Source organism: Panthera uncia, chromosome D2, assembly GCF_023721935.1.
Source record: "Panthera uncia isolate 11264 chromosome D2, Puncia_PCG_1.0, whole genome shotgun sequence".
NCBI lineage: Eukaryota > Metazoa > Chordata > Mammalia > Carnivora > Felidae > Panthera > Panthera uncia.
Genome location: NC_064818.1, coordinates 31,696,238 through 31,711,913, shown reverse-complemented (window position 1 = coordinate 31,711,913; position 15,676 = coordinate 31,696,238). Strand labels below are relative to the sequence as shown.

Below are 15,676 nucleotides of genomic sequence, written 5' to 3'. Positions count from 1 at the left end.
CATGGCAGCCATAAAATTTTAGTGTGAGAAGGGAGCTTGGAAATCATTTAAACCCTTCCTTTGGGGGCACCTGGGTGGCCCAGTCGGTTAAGTGTCTGGCTTTTGGTTTCAGTCCAGGTTACGATCTCATGGTTCAGTTCATGAGTTCAAGACCCTCGTGCAGAGCCTGCCTGGAATTCTCTCCCACTCTCTCTCTCTGTCTCTCTCCACCCCCCCCCCCCATGCACATGCTCTCTCTCAAAATAAATAAATAAACTTTTAAAAAGTATATAAATAAATCCTTCCTTTATTGTTATCTCTTCATTTACACATGAAGGAAATGGCTTGCTCAGATCACAGCTAGTGTGACACAAAACTGAGAGCAGAGATTCAGGTTCACTGACTTTCATACCGTTGTTCTCTTTGGTACATGGCACCCACTGCTGGAGAAACCTAGAGAATTTTGGAGGAGACTCAGTGCTTATATGTGAAACTGGAAATAGGGAAAAGTTCACAGCAAACCATATGAGAGAACATCCCCCAGACAGGCGTAGCATAAAAGCGGGAGTAGGAATGTCACAAAGATGTGTGGGGAACAGGTTATGTGGAAAAAAGCTCCTATTTTATAAATTCTCTTAAAGTTTGTGGGAGGCAAGCCCTGCGCTTCAGCTCATCATTGCATTTTGTGAAAAACATTTATATGTGAAGAGGAATGTTGGCCAGGATTCCATTCATTTAAGACAAAGTCATCAGTGTTTAAAATTATTCATGATAAAGGCAAGGAAGCTCAAGTTCTGAAAGAAATATTTGCTTTATGAGGCAGTTTCTCTGCAGAGACCTCATTTATCTTCCCAAATTTAAAGTCACTTAGCAATTCTAAAGATTGATTCTGACTTAACTACATTACTTTGAATATATTGTGATTTAGTAAAATTATATAAGTGCCCCAAGGAGGAAGAGCACTGCTCTGGGGATTCATGATTACCAGTGGGAGAAAGAAGAGTGTGGGGATAGGATAAACTGCCCCAAATCCACATAAATAGATGAGTAAGGACAAAATGGGCCAACATTCCATCCCACTGGGAAAAGAATCAGAAAGAAATTCCACCAACTAAGGAAGTATAGAGACTAGTATTATTGCAAGCCCTGCTTTTGGGGGGACTTCAAGGGTTGCTGCCCTTAGAAGCCTCTGAAGCTTTCATAAAGCACTTGTAAAGGTGGACAGTATTTCGCCTTTTATATAATTTCAGCAAGCCAAATTTAAAAAAAAAATATTTTTTAATGTTTATTCATCTTTGAGAGAGAGAGAGAGAGAGAGAGACAGAGGGTGAGTGGGGGAGGGGCAGAGAAAGAGGGAGACACCGAATCCGAAGCAGGCTCCAGGCTCCGAGCTGTCAGCACAGAGCCCAACACGGGGCTCGAACTCACGAACCGTGAGATCATGACCTGAGCCGCAGTTGAACGCTTACCCGACTTAGCCACTCACGCGCCCCTCAGCAAGCCGAATTTTAAATATATCAGTTGCTCTGTCTTTAGCTATCAGAGATCCAGACTCTGTTGAAGCTGATGACTATGGTCCACCAAGGAAGTAACTTTGTAAGCGGAAGGGGAATAAAAGGTGCCTCCACCTCAAGATGGAGGTTAGGATAAATTAGGCACTGGTTAAATGAACGATGTATCCCCTCGGTAGAGTACTGTGCAGCTGTTAAAAAAGAAACTGTGTCTGTACTGGTATGGAATTCTTTCTAAGATACGTTGTTAAACGAGAAAAGCAAAACCATATATTTAGTATACTACCGTTTTGGGAGGAAGAAATTAAAAATGAATATTTGATTTTATATCCATATTTCTGGGAAAACTAAAGATATTGGTTGCCTCTGGACAGCTAGGTAAATGTATTACCTAATGAAAAGTGACTTTTTCAAATAGAAAGAATGAAACTTTAAAGAGTCAAAGAGGCAAAAGCAAGTGAATATGGGAAATTGGTCTCCAAATAAGAACTGGCTTTGGTTATACAGGTTTCCTTGCAAACAGCCTTGACTCGCCCTCTGTAAAATCTGTCGTGATGTTCTCACCACCCTCTATGCTTTCTGTTCTAGCTCCCTAGTCAGGTGTTAGCATCCCTTCATGCTTTCAGTACTTTATTCAGACTGACTTCCCCACCTTCCCACCCCACATCACCCCCTGCCACACGTGCACAAGTCTGGAGAGTCGTCTCTTTAATCCTTTAGAATTAAAAATGTACCTCCTCCCAAATATACACTATTCGACTGTAATCCATGTGTCTATCAATATGTCTGATATTTTTCCTATTCACTTCTCAATCTTAATGATATATACGGTCTCCACTACTAAACTGGGTGTGTCAGCTGAAATCCCTACCTAACGGTGCTGGTAGAAATGCTTGCCTTTTGTGGACAAAATATGATGAGGATTTTTGACGAAGCCAGATACAATAATGGGTAATGGCAATAAACCTTACTGTAAAGCAGTTGGTACTAGATTAAGCATGTAAGCCCATTGAAGCAGTCGTCTGGGCTGATGCTCTGAGGTTCAGAAAACCTGACTGTGGGCTTTCTCTGTGTTATGTGCTCGTATTCAGGAGCCAAGACCACCAGCAGCACCTCTGGCGACTGGGCGACCTGAGCACGCAGAGGGGGTCAGCCTGCCTGCAGCTTCAGAGCACCATGCAGGACAGGGAACTGTTACCATGGTCATTATTAGTGTGCCGCATTGCTCTTGGCTCCTTAAATTGCTAGTTCCCTTGAATGCTGTCCTTCCCGCCTCCCCTGCCCTCCAGAATCAGGTTGAAATGTGTATGTTGTATTAGCCAAAGTTATCTTGGAAGAAGATACAAAATAAAGGACAAGTGTCTTTAAGGGAAAACCCTTCCCCCTATCGCCACCCCCAACCCCAAAGCCATCTAGGGACTGACTTAAGAAACTAAGGCATCTGTATCATCATCCTTTCCAGGGCTGAAGCAGAAATGTCTCCTCCCCTCACTTAACCTTGGCAGTCGCAAGCCAGCGTTTCATTTTCTCTGCTGCAGTCCAGGAAGGCAGGAATAATCACATGGCCACACAGCTAGAGACTGTCAGCCCAACTTGGCGTATCACCTTTCCAAACACCTTTGCAATTAGGAAGAGACAGGCAGCTCCTAACTGGGTCACGCGCTTCATAGCTGTATCTGTGCATTAGAGGCGACCGTGGGGAAGAACTCCCAGGGCCGCCTCTGTTGTACATGTTTTTCGTTGGGTTGCAGTTTAATAAACCTTTTAAGTTGTCCCTGAAATCGTCAGTGTAAGTTCCAAGGGAATGCTCATGTCTTCCAACATGTAGGGCAATCAGAGCCGTGATCAAACTATAATGCTGACTCCTCACACCCCCCAGCTATTCAGTTATTCACCCCCACCCGCTAGGACTGAGCACTCACCAGTTCAGCATTTCTTTCATCTGAGTTGTCTCTGTTCGTTAGGGTGACACGTTCATGGGGGAACTAGTATTGTCCACATAAGGGTTCAAGTAGACCCAGTGTGTATAGGGAAAATATCATCGGGCTGTAAGTCAAGAGACCTAGATTCTAGACCTAGTTCTGCTGCCAGCTAGCTGTGTGACCCTGGGCGGGTTTTTAACTTCTCTAGATTTCACACTTTTCTCTGAGGCTTCCTCCAGTTCTACGATTATCTGATTCCAAGTGGGTAGCTGGGCCCTTATCCCTCCAGAACTCTCCCTTCTTCTGTTTGACTGTTGTGGTAAATAATTTTATGTAATGTAGCTTCTGACGTTATAGTCACACAGACTCAGCATATGTTCTTTCTACTGTTGAATTGTCCAGTTATGGACCATACCAGAGAGTAAACTGGGGACCTGGCACAACTCGGATTCTGCCTGGACTTTCCAAAAGGCTGAAGGATACCCCGTTTTTGAGAGCCAGTTGAGCCCACTTCTGCCCTATCCCAACCTAGTAGAAATCACCCAATCTCAAGTCCATCTGCTGTTCAGGCAGCCGGGCCACACTTGTTCCACATTTGGAAACATAGACCTTCTCCAGGGTGAGTTCATGTTCCATGTAGACATCTTTCAGATTAGAAACTAGAATCCCAGCCATCAATCAATTAGCATCATCACACGAGAGAGACCCAGATTCCAGTACCAATACCTGGTCTACATGGGGCGGTCAGACCTGGGCGGGGCGCTGGGGGTGGGGAGATGTTCTGCTTGCTGTGATTTAATTATGACTTCCTGGTTCGGGGATGTGGAAGCAAATATGAATAAGCCAACTCTCAGGACCAGCCGTCAAGCACATGGCTTGTAATCTGCTGTCACCCTGCTTGTCCCAAGAGCTCTCAGTTTGACCGTTCACCAGCTAGTCAAATATTTGTTTCCTCCACTGCTCTGATTCACACCCTTGGGACCTGAGGGTCTTGGATGGGGAAAGGGCACCCCAGCTAGGTGGTTTGCTGGCTGCTAGCATCCCAGTGGTTTGAGTTACAATGACTCAGCAGCCCTGGTTTTTCCCCCCTATAGGACAAATGGTGTCAGAGCCCTCTCCAAGTGAGATGGAATGTAATCTCTAACTGTTCTGTCAAGAGATGGCATTTGGAATGAGGCATTCCTGCTGATGGCCTCCCAATGCCCCTATTCTACATACAACCACTTAGTACCTCTTTAATGAGTTTTTCACTAAAAATTGTCAAGAGTTCTCACTGACATCCTTGGATATTATTATTTTAGTTAATGGCTTATTTAGAGGAAAAGGCCTGTCTTCATGGGGAGAAGGATGGGCACGTGAATATCAAGAGGACTCAACATTAGGCACTCTGCCCTGAGAGAATGGAAGGAACTGGGAAAGAGAAAAAGAGGCTAGTCATCAGTGATGATGGAAGTGTGGGATTGATGTGAAATGCAGGAAAAGGAATGGTTAATAAGCAAGTGCTCCTGTTTATCTAATACTAAACAGGTTTTGATCCATTTCTTAGAATACATTTCTCAGAACATACTGCAAAAGGTAATTCTCAGGCACAATTTGAGAGCATCCAGTTTCTTCTGATCTGATTCTGTTTCCACTGGGCAATCTTCTGAGGTGAATTGAGTTTCCTTCATAGATTTTCCAACTGACAAGCATAATAACCAGCTGTTATCATTTTAGTTCTCTTAACAGTTACTATTCTCGTGGTAAATTGGCCTGCTGATTTCTGTTCCTTCCCTGGGCAGTTTAGTTAGCGGGAATCGATTCTTCCTGGGTCAGCAGGGAAAATCAAGTGTCTAGACCCACAAGGCGGAGTTTTTTTTAAAGCCTAGAAGTTCTTCAGTCGTGCAGAGTTTCCACCTCCTCCTTGAGCAGTTAAACCACATCTCACGAACCTCCACTGAAATAGCTTCTGCTTCAGTCTTTCAGTTCCAAGGGACATTTGTTCCTCCTTCACCCTAACTCACATCCTGGTGCAAGATGAGAAAGCTGGCTCTTCCCGCCCTCCTGGGCAGCCGTCCCCCTCAAGCCAGAGGCTTTGAACACCAAGGCGTCGCCTACAGCTTTGTTCTAGCCTCCGCCACACAGATCCTCAGCTATCTGTATCCCTCCACCCCCATCCTCACCCTCAGATTCTAGAAAACACCAATAAACTGTTCTTTGTGCTACTAACTCACCTCAGCCGTTATCTTGTGGCATCCCTTCATAAGAATATAAAAAAATTCAATCTAAAGAGATCAGGCAGGGGTGCCTGGGTGGCTCAGTAGGTTAAGCATCCAACTCTAGATTTTGGCTCAGGTCATGATCTCACGGTTTGTGAGTTCAAGCCCCGCATCGGGCTCTGTGCTGACAGTGTGGAGCCTGCTTGGGATTCTCTCTCCCTCCCTCTGTCTCTGACCCTCCCTCTCTGTCCCTCCCCCACACTCGCTCTCAAAATAAATAAACTTAAAAAACAAAATAAAGAGATCAGGTGACTTCATCAGGGTCACACAGCAAGGTGGTGGAGGAAGAGCCGGGACCAGAGCTCAGGTCTTGTGACTCCAAGCACAGTTTTCCTACCACATCCCCTTGCACCTCCGCATTGCTCTGGTATTTGTGTCTGCTGACCTTGGCATATACCTCCTGACATGGAGGTGACAGAGGAGAAGTGAAAGGTCAAATGCAGAAGAAAATTACAGGAAAGAACTGAAGTTACAGGAATGAAATCCGCAGAGAAGGCACACTGACTCTAGTTCAAGTTCACACTGCTTCTGGATCAATCTAATCTGACGTTTAGAGGGAACACTTCATTGCTAAGTGATTGATAAGTAAAAATCCTTTTCTTTCCTCCAGGGTTTACCTCACTTAAGAGTGTGTCTGGAAAAAGGGAAAAAAGGGTATGTCTGTAAGCAATAGCAGTGTATATCCATGCCACTCGATCAGGTTTGAGGACAGATGGGAGAAAAAGGCAGTGGAAATGGCCTAGCCCTTCCTGGCTTGTTTTTCATGAGAACCCCACACGATAGCCAGTGTTTAACAGTAAATGTGTCAGAAAAAGAGAAAAGGGCAAGAGAGAAGAGATTTTCTGCTGAGGTCTGGAAGAAGAAAAACAAAAAAGGCTGAACTAGGGAGATAGGGGCCACTGTTATCCTGAGGGCACAGTTGGCAAAGGCAAAGTGGCCAGTGGAAAGCCTGGAGGGAGGAGGGGCCAGGAGCTCATCCGTGCAGGTACTTAGCTGTCAATCAGTAACCAAAGGATGAAGCCTTAGTGTACGGACACAAGCCTCCTTATTCCCCACCTCCCATTGTTTTGCTGCCTGCTTATTCCCCTGACTTTTTATCATCAGATTCTTTCCTGCCAGCAGGAAATGCCAAGAAGGATACTATTGTAATTTCAGGCATTCTTTGGTTTTTTTCAAGGCACTCTTACGGTAATAATTTATTAGGAAAGCCACCAGTGCATGCTCTAGACCATTAGAATCCCATCCTTAAATATCATGTAGATTTTCACCTTTTAAATTTTTACTGTGGTGGGGGCACCTGAGTGGCTCAGTCGGTGAAGCATCCAACTTTGCTCAGGTCATGATCTCGCAGTTCATGGGTTCAAGCCCCGTGTCGGGCTCCATGCTGACAGCTCAGAGCCTGGAGTCTTCTTCTGATTCTGTGTTTCTCTCTCTCTCTCTCTGCCCCTCCCAGGCTCACACTCTGTTTCTCTCTCTGAAAAATAAACATTTAAAAAAATTAAAAAATAAAAATAAATTTTCACTGTGGCAAAATATATATTAACATAAAAGATGCCAAGTAAGCCATTTTTAAGTGTACAAGTCACTGGCATTAATTACATTCATACTGTTGTACAATCATCACCACTATTTCCAAAACTTTTCCATCACCCCAAACAGAAAACCTGTACCCGCTGACCACTAACTTCCTGCTCCCCCTGCCCCCAGCCCTGGTAACCCCTAATCCACTTTCTGTCTCTATGAACTTAATATCAGGCATTCTTACTTAACTATATATACCTCCTAAAATGTAGCAGCAGTAGAAAAGAAAGGACCCTGAGCTGAAAAGGAAAGGGGGTTTGGGGCTAAAAACCGAATTATCATTTTCTTAAATATGACTTAAATATAGTTGAGAACTTTTTATTATGACCGAGTACTTCTATCCTCCCAGACTGAGTACTTCTGTCTCCCCAGAGAAAGCAAAACAAAAGTCCTTCTGTTGTGCTAATTCAGCACCTTTCTTTCTTCTTTCAGTGACCATGCAGCAGGTGGCCAGGACAGTGGCTAAAGTGGAACTCTCAGACCACGTGTGTGATGTGGTGTTTGCACTCTTTGACTGCGATGGTGAGTGGCGCCCTCTGAAGCCAGGCAGGAAAACTGAGCCTGCCTGCCCTTGCTGTAGACACTGTTTATAACGGAGCCTAGCAGACAGCCCCAGGGTACTAATACCGACCTCTTCAACTTACCCCTTTCTCACAGCAACAGCTCGGCCCTCAGCCTCATGACATTGAGAAACGTAACCCCAGGTCCTGGTTTGTGTTTTCCATTTCTTCTTATAATTCCAGTTTGCCTGTGGGCTGAAGTTAATTTATGACCACAAAGATCTTAAAAATGGAAACAAAAATATTGGACCCAACTTTGCTGCTTAGTAGATTAGGAGCACACGATTCGCAGTTATCTGAATGTGTCTAGAAAGAAGGTGGTGCCAGGTGTCTGGGTGGCTCAGTCAGTTGAGCATCCAACTTTGGCTCAGGTCATGATCTCGTGGTTGGTTGGAGCCCCGCATTGGGCTGTCTACTGTCAGCGTGGAGTCCGCTTCAGATCCTCTCTCCCCTTCTCTGTGCCCCGCCCCAACTCACATGCACACTTGTGCACACACTCTGTCTCTCAATAAATAAATATTAAAAAAAGAAAAGAAAGAAAAGAAGGTGGTATTGATCTCTCCAAGGCACATTTCAGTCACTCACATTCCATGCTGGCCATCCAGCTCGCAGCGGTCTGCTGTGTCTGTGACCACTCCGTAGTTTAGCCCGGTTCAAAGATCCTGGTTCTGCTCTAGACTCATTTCTCAGCTGTTGCGCCTGACACAATACTACTACTAATATTCACAATAGAGGCTTACACTTTCTTTCAGTGCTTACTAAGAGCCAGGCATTGTGCTAAGCTGCTCGTGCAATCCTCTGACATAGGAAGACTTATTCACCACATTTTCCAGATAAGGAAGCTGAGACTCGAGAGGTGAGGTAATTTTCCCAGGATCACATAGGTGGTAGTAGATAGCATAACCAGGATTTGAATCAAACCGGTGCTGCCTCCCTCTGTCCTATAGGACGTCCACTGTTTGTTTCACAGCCAGGGTTCATTATTCATCTCCCTCTAGGAAGCGAGGCTAATGGAATCCAGGAACCAGGTCAGAAGTCCCCGCCTCTGTGAACCTTTGTTCTGGTCCCAGCATAATGAATCACTCCGGCGTTTTCGTTCCTTGTTTCAATTTGTTGTCATTACTGCATGTTACACTCTATTTCTGCATATGTGACCTAACTTCCCTATTAAATTGTGAGCTTTTTTAAAAGTTTTTATCTTAATTCCAGTGAGTTAACATACAGTGCATTATGAGTTCCAGGTGTACAATGTAGTGATTCAACACCTCCGTACACCGCCCAGTGCTCATCACAAGTGCCCTCCTTAATCCCCATCACCTATTCCACCCGTCCCTCCACCCCCTCCTCTCTGGTAACCACAAGTTTGTTCTCTATAATTAAGAGTCTGTTTCTTGCTTGTCTCTCTCTGTATATGTATATTTTTTTCCCTTTGCTTGTTTGTTTTGTTTCTTAAGTTCTACATATGAGTAAAATCATGTGGCATTTGTCTTTCTCTGACTAACTAATTTCATTTAGCATCATACTCACTAGCTCCATCCATGTTGTTGCAAATGGCAAGATTCCATTCTTTTTTAAGGCTGAATAATATTCCAGTGTGTGTGTGTGTGTGTACACACACACACACACTACATCTTCTTTATCCATTCATCAGGCGATGGACACTCGGGCTGCTTCCATATTTGGCTATTGTAGATAATGCTGCTATAAACTGTGAACTTTTTAAGGGTAGTTACAAGTCCCCTGTTCACCTTTGAACCCCTCCCTAGGACCTCAAGTAAGTACTTTGCACATAACAGGTGTTCATTAACTTAAGTTACTGAAGTTATTAAGCTGAACTTGAGTTATTTAAACCTCCCATCTGCACCCACAACCTAGGTCTGAGTCAAAGAAAACTCCAGGGTTAGGACAAGAAGATGGCCTCACCTTCAGGTAGGCGTGGGTTATCCTCTAGTGCTGCCATGTCCAATATGATACCACTAGTTAAGTGTGACTATTTAAACGTTTCTCATCAGGGACCGTTCTAATGGATAGCACTGCTCTAAAGAGGTTAACTTTCCTCAGATTTTGTTTTTACTCTTATCACTTTTAGGTGGTTTGAATTTTTTCCCAAAAACATGTCATTTTATAATTTTTGAAGCCAGAGAGCTGATCTGTGAAGTAAATATGGGAAAAAGGCAACCAGCCTCACAGTTTCCCTGTTCTCCTAGGAAGGCCTGGGAAATGAAATTTTATTTTCCAGCCTTTCAGAAGGAGGTTCTGTCGATGTCTACTTGCATCACCTTTAGAAAATCGTTTAACATCTCTGGGGCTTATTTTCTTAATCTACTGTCAGTATCTACTTGAATCACCCTTAGAAAATCATTTACATCTCTGGGGCTTATTAATCTGCAGAAAAAGGAAGTATCTATTAAATTTAAAAGGCACTGTTCTCTCTCAGTCCTAGAGCTTAGGTCAAAATGCTAAAGGACATTGAATTCTCAGATTTGTTCACCACAGAATTCAGAGTTGCACTCACAGATCACACATGTGCACAGATGACATTCAGTCATATACCTGCTTCCAAAGTAACAGGAGCCATTCAAATTGATCAGCTGTGGCCTTAGGCGAAGCAGGAAGCAAATCCCACAGTAGTCTAAATGGCATCACATTTTTTTTTTTTGTCATAAGCTTTTTATTATAAAAATATTAATAATCTTATTTAGACCTTTTTGTTCTTTTAATTACATTCTTTATTTTATTTTAAGTTTATTTGTTTGTTTGTTTGTTTATTTATTTATGAATGAGAGAGAGAGAGAGAAGAGAGAGCACAACAAGCAGGGAAGGGGCAGAGAGAGAATCCCAAGCAGGTTCCGATCTGTCAGCACAGAGCCCGACTCAGGGCTTGAACTCACAAACTGCGAGATCATGGCCTGAGATGAAACCAAGAGTCAAATACTTAACTGACTGAGCCACCCAGGTGCCCCTTAATTACATTCTTTTTTTTTCAATAATTTTTTTAATTACATTCTTAATAAACCATATTATTGATTACTTTTCAGCCAGCCAGGCTACTTGTTAACTCTTTATATTGAAGTATAAAATACATACTGAAAAGTACAAATATCATAAGTATACAACTTGCTAAATTAAAAAAAAACTGAACACACTTGTGTAACCAGTATTACCCAGAAACAGCACATTAGCGGGACCACAGGGCCCCCTGGTGCTGCCTTCCAGTCACTTCCTCTCCCAAGGGCAATCACTTTCCTGACTTGGAATACCATAGATTACGTCTCCCTGGGTTTGCTTATTTGTTTGATCCTGCTGTGAGGTATCACTGAGGCTGTCCATACTCTCTTCAGCCAGAAAACATGAGCCAGTTTAGGTTTTCAGGTTCTCTCTATAGAAGTAAACCATGTATTCTTACTTTCCACTCTCTTCCCAGACTGATCATTAGTAAAAGTCCATTTGCTGGTTTCCTGTTGTCTTACCACTGCCAGTAATGGGCCATTCTTTTCATCAGGAGACATTTACCCCTGGGCATGTAGCCAAAGGGTAACTGTCCTCCACTATTGAAGTGGTTACTGTTCTGTGTGGCTGAAGAGATTGACCTTTGGTTAAACCAGATGTTCTCCAAGTTCCTTTCCAGAACCGAGAGTCTGCCACTGAAGAAGGTAGAATGGGAGGCCATGAGAAAATGGGCTTACCCCAAAGCCAGATTTTGACTTTGGTTTTTGCCATGAAAACCCTCCGTCATCATCTCTCACCTAGACAACAGTCTTCCTGACTGACTCCTGTACTCCAATTGTGCCTCTCTTCAGTCCCATCCCCACATAGCCAGCCAGGGAGATCTAGCCACAGTGGAAATCTAACTCCATCTCACTTACCTACTTCCAGTCCTTTCCTGGGTCTCCACCACCTAGAAGATGAAGCACAAACCCTTTCATGAAAATACAAGACCTTTGGGGACCTCTGTCCTGCCTGCCTCTTCTGCTTACTCGTCCCCACCCCCGTGTCCAACAATTCCTAACTACTTGTAGTTCAGCAGCCATGTTGCTCCCTGCCTGAGCCTTTGCTTATGTGAATACCACTACCTAGAGTGCCTCCCCCACCGCACTCCCCTTTACTTGGCCAATTCCTGCTCGTCCTTTGGGATTCAAAGGATAGGAGTCACCTCCAGAAGGTCTTTTGTGCTCTGTTCTTGCACCACCTCCAGCCTGGGTTCCATGTCTTCCTCTGTGCCCCCATAGCATCTTCTGTCTACCCTGTTATGGCACTTACCATAGTGTTGAAATAATGTATTGGTCTCTCCCACAACCTGGGAGTATTTCAAGGAACAAAGTCTTACTTATGTCTTTATTCTCAACTCCTAGCATAGAACCTGACCTATAATATATTCTCACTCAACTTTTGTCACACTACACTAAACTGTCACTGAGTTGTAACCAGAAACATCAAGGAAGGAGCAAACCGTTCATCTTAAGCCAAAAGAATTGAATTTAGCTGTGAGATTGCACATGGTGTGAACAATGGAATTTTCTCAGTGTCTTTGTTCCAAGGCCTCCACTTATCTCTGTTGTGTTTGCCTCTTCCTCTAGGCAATGGGGAGCTGAGCAATAAGGAATTTGTTTCCATCATGAAGCAGCGGCTGATGAGAGGACTAGAGAAGCCCAAAGACATGGGCTTCACCCGCCTCATGCAGGCCATGTGGAAATGTGCACAAGAAACTGCCTGGGACTTTGCTTTGCCAAAACAGTAACCAAAACTGCAAGGGGGCCTCCTCCTCCACCCAAGTCACCCTGGCCCCTTGAGCAGAGCCTTGGCACAATCCTTCCTGCTGCTGCTTCTGGAAGTAGTGCTCCCTTCCTCCTGGGAATGATCTCGGGATTCAACCAGTCTTTCCTCTCCACCCTTCCCGTCCCAGCATCTCTGCTCGGCTCTGATTCTGCCCATTGATTATCCACCTAGGTTCTCAAAAACCTGAACAAGTCCTCAAAGTTCAGACTTTTGGCACCTTCATCAGCACCATGCATTCAGGCCACCCTACGGATAGAGAATGCAGGGAACCATCCATGTACCTGCCAACCCTGGGAAACACCCAGTTCTCGAGTCATTCTTGCTGTGGATTCACATTAAGAACATTCCGGCTTTTCCTCCTGCTGGTATTCTTAAGCCACAAGTTGGGAAGACCTCTGAAAGGCAAAAGGAAGTCTGAGATGAATGGTCAGGAGGAAGAGCCGGGCATCCTGAGCTGGTGGGAAGCCTGAGCCAGAGGAAGGATCCATGTCGGTCCCCAGGGTGGCTCTGAGGCCTGCTCCGAGAAGGTGATGTGCACGGTGGGAATGCAGCAAGATTTGGAATTTAAAGTAGCTGCTTCATGGCTCTCCACTCCTGTCTTTTCCTCCCAGGCTTCCTAAGAGGACTCCACCATGACTCCGTGCCTAATGAGCAGTAGTGATTGAGTTCATGTTCCCTGCAAGTGCCATTTCCCCTCCAGGAATGTGCCTCTAAAGCCGAGGCCTGGCTCAGAGCCTGTCTGCCCTCTGTCTTAAACACTTGTAAAATATCACTTTAATTATAACAGTTTGCAATAAACTCCCCCCACAAAGGCTCTTGTCTCTTTTATTTTAGGATCCTCTGGGGTGCTTTTCATTTCATTTCTCCACTGGGTTTAGACCCTGCTAGCAGCGGACCTGTTTTCTTTCTACCACAGTCTGGTTCTTCCTGTTGAAAGGCAACTTTAGGCACAAACAAAAAGTGAGGGCATTTGGAGGTTAATGATGGCATTGTGCCTGCACAGTTTGGATGTCATTTCATCTTGGGCCAGGTACATAGTCCTTGATCTCTCCTACCCCACGATTAGGAACTAAGATGGGTGGAGGAGTATATGAGAAATCATCCGGTGTGGTGGATCTAAATTTAAGAGCCACAGCAACCAGTGTTTTATATGGACTCAGCTCTCACTAACTCGGTGTGGCCTTGAACAAGCAAGTAATTTTCCATCGGGTTCCTCAACTGTAAAATGACCAGGTTGAGCATAATGGGCTCTAAGTTTTCTTCCAGGTCCCAAAAGCCTCTCCTTCAGTTCTCCTCCAGAACCTTCAGGTAATGCTCCCTGGCATCAGAGTGTCTCGAGTCTAATGCAATAAAACAACCACACCAAAAACCCAGTGCTTCCTGTGAGGCCTGGAAGCTGCTAGGGAGTGTTTATCGGCCAAATAAGAGCAGAGGCCTGGGTCTGCACCTGTGGCTCCACAAGGGCAGTACCAACCCCAGTGTTTCCTCTAGAGCAATGTAACAAGTTCATTTCCAACATCCTTTCTGGGAGCAGGTTAGATTCTCTCTCAAAGGAGCTTGCCACTCACCCACCTCATCTACCTTCCACTCTTTCCTTTCTTGGGATATGTATACCTGGTACCCAGGTGGAGGCATCAGCAAAATGTAAGCTTTTCTTAAATTTGTCCCGGAACCCCCAAATCACCTTTTCTGCAACCCTCGTTTCTCCAGCCTGGAAGAGGAGTCCCATTCAGAGCCTTTATGGGGCATTCATTCCCCTCCAAGAAGAGATCTGCTGCTTGGCCTGGGTTCACTGAAGCGGGAGAGCCAGAGCACAGCAGGAGAGGGTAAAGATCTTACCTATATCTTGAAACCCAAGGTCAAGAGCAGCCACTTATCACAGGTACATGGAACTCCAACTTTAGCTCCTGGAAGTGCCTGAGGAAGCACAGGAGGTCCAGGTGCTCAAGAAGACAGGATGGCCACACTTTGGCACAATCAGGTAAGTGTGCAGGTGAGAGGTACAAGCTAAGTCACCCAGAAGAGCCCAGGGTCCCCTACCCTGGAGGAGGATGTCCTTGAGCAAGGCAGCATGTGAGCAGGCGTGAGAGGATTTCAGTAGGCAGCATTTGGGGTAGTCTGGAAGCACTGGGGGATACAAAAGGCTGATTTGTGCTTCTCTTTTTATTCAGATTGTTTCTTCTACCTAAATAGAATAACCTTCCCCTCTTTCTTCAAGACTCCACTCCAGCTGTTCCCTACTTAAGAATCCCTTGTGGACCCTCTTCCAGACAAGATTAGTAGTCCCTCCTCCCCCTCCCAAGGATCATTGGCCCACCCCTAACACCACTGCTGTAATCCATGTAATCTTTGTGAGACTGTCACCCACAAAGTTCAGACCCAGAGCAGTGACATGGTCAACGAAACGGTCCACCACCAAAAGCTAATTTTAAAATAACTCTTGGACGGGGGCACCTGGGTGGCTCAATCGGTTGAGCTTCTGACTTCAGCTCAGGTTATGATCTCACGGTTTGTGAGTTCGAGCCCTGCATCAGGCTCTCTGCTATTAGCACAGAACCTGCATGAGATCCTCTGTCCCCCTCTCTCTCTGTCCCTCCCCTGCTCAAACTCTCTCAAAAATAAAAGTATTAAAAAATATAGGGGCACCTGAGTGGCTCAGTCAGTTGAGCATCTGACTTCGGCTTAGGTCATGATCTCATAGTTCGTGAGTTCGAGCCCCGCGTCAGCTTCTGTGCTGACAGCTCAGAGCCTGGACTCTGCTTCGGATCCTTAGTCCCCCTCACTCCCTGCCCCTCCCCCACTCTCTCTCTGTCAAAAATAAATAGACATTTAAAATAAATAGCTCGTGGACAATGTAAAAGTGATATGAGCAGTGCCTCAGTAAATTCCTCTCACATACCCACAGCCATTCTCTATGTTTGCTGCTGTTCTCTAATTCTTTAAGACACAAAAAGAACTCTCTAGTTCTAGCCCTTAGGCTTCAGGGAGGGAAAGAAAGGTAGAGAGGACCCAGGCTACTGGGCTTCCTTGTGACCCTAAGCTCAGCATCATCCATGAGGACAAGCAGAAAGAATGTGGAGAGACAAGGT

At 45.0% G+C, this 15,676-nt stretch overlaps 1 protein-coding gene across 10 annotated transcripts in view; it reads left to right on the top strand.

Annotated features, from left to right (window-relative positions):
- MICU1 (mitochondrial calcium uptake 1) overlaps positions 1 to 13,401 on the top strand; it is a 417,233-nt gene extending 403,832 nt beyond the window's left edge. For 9 of the 10 annotated variants that reach the window (XM_049646197.1, XM_049646196.1, XM_049646200.1 and 6 more), the window contains 2 exons: positions 7,684 to 7,773; positions 12,389 to 13,401. In XM_049646197.1, coding sequence (XP_049502154.1) covers positions 7,684 to 7,773; positions 12,389 to 12,549 — 251 coding nt within the window. In that variant the 3' untranslated portion in view covers positions 12,550 to 13,401. Of the gene's footprint in view, positions 1 to 7,683; positions 7,774 to 9,686; positions 9,741 to 12,388 lie in introns of all 10 variants that reach the window. The other variant, XM_049646198.1, reaches the window with a different exon arrangement.
- Positions 13,402 to 15,676: the final 2,275 nt, after the last annotated feature.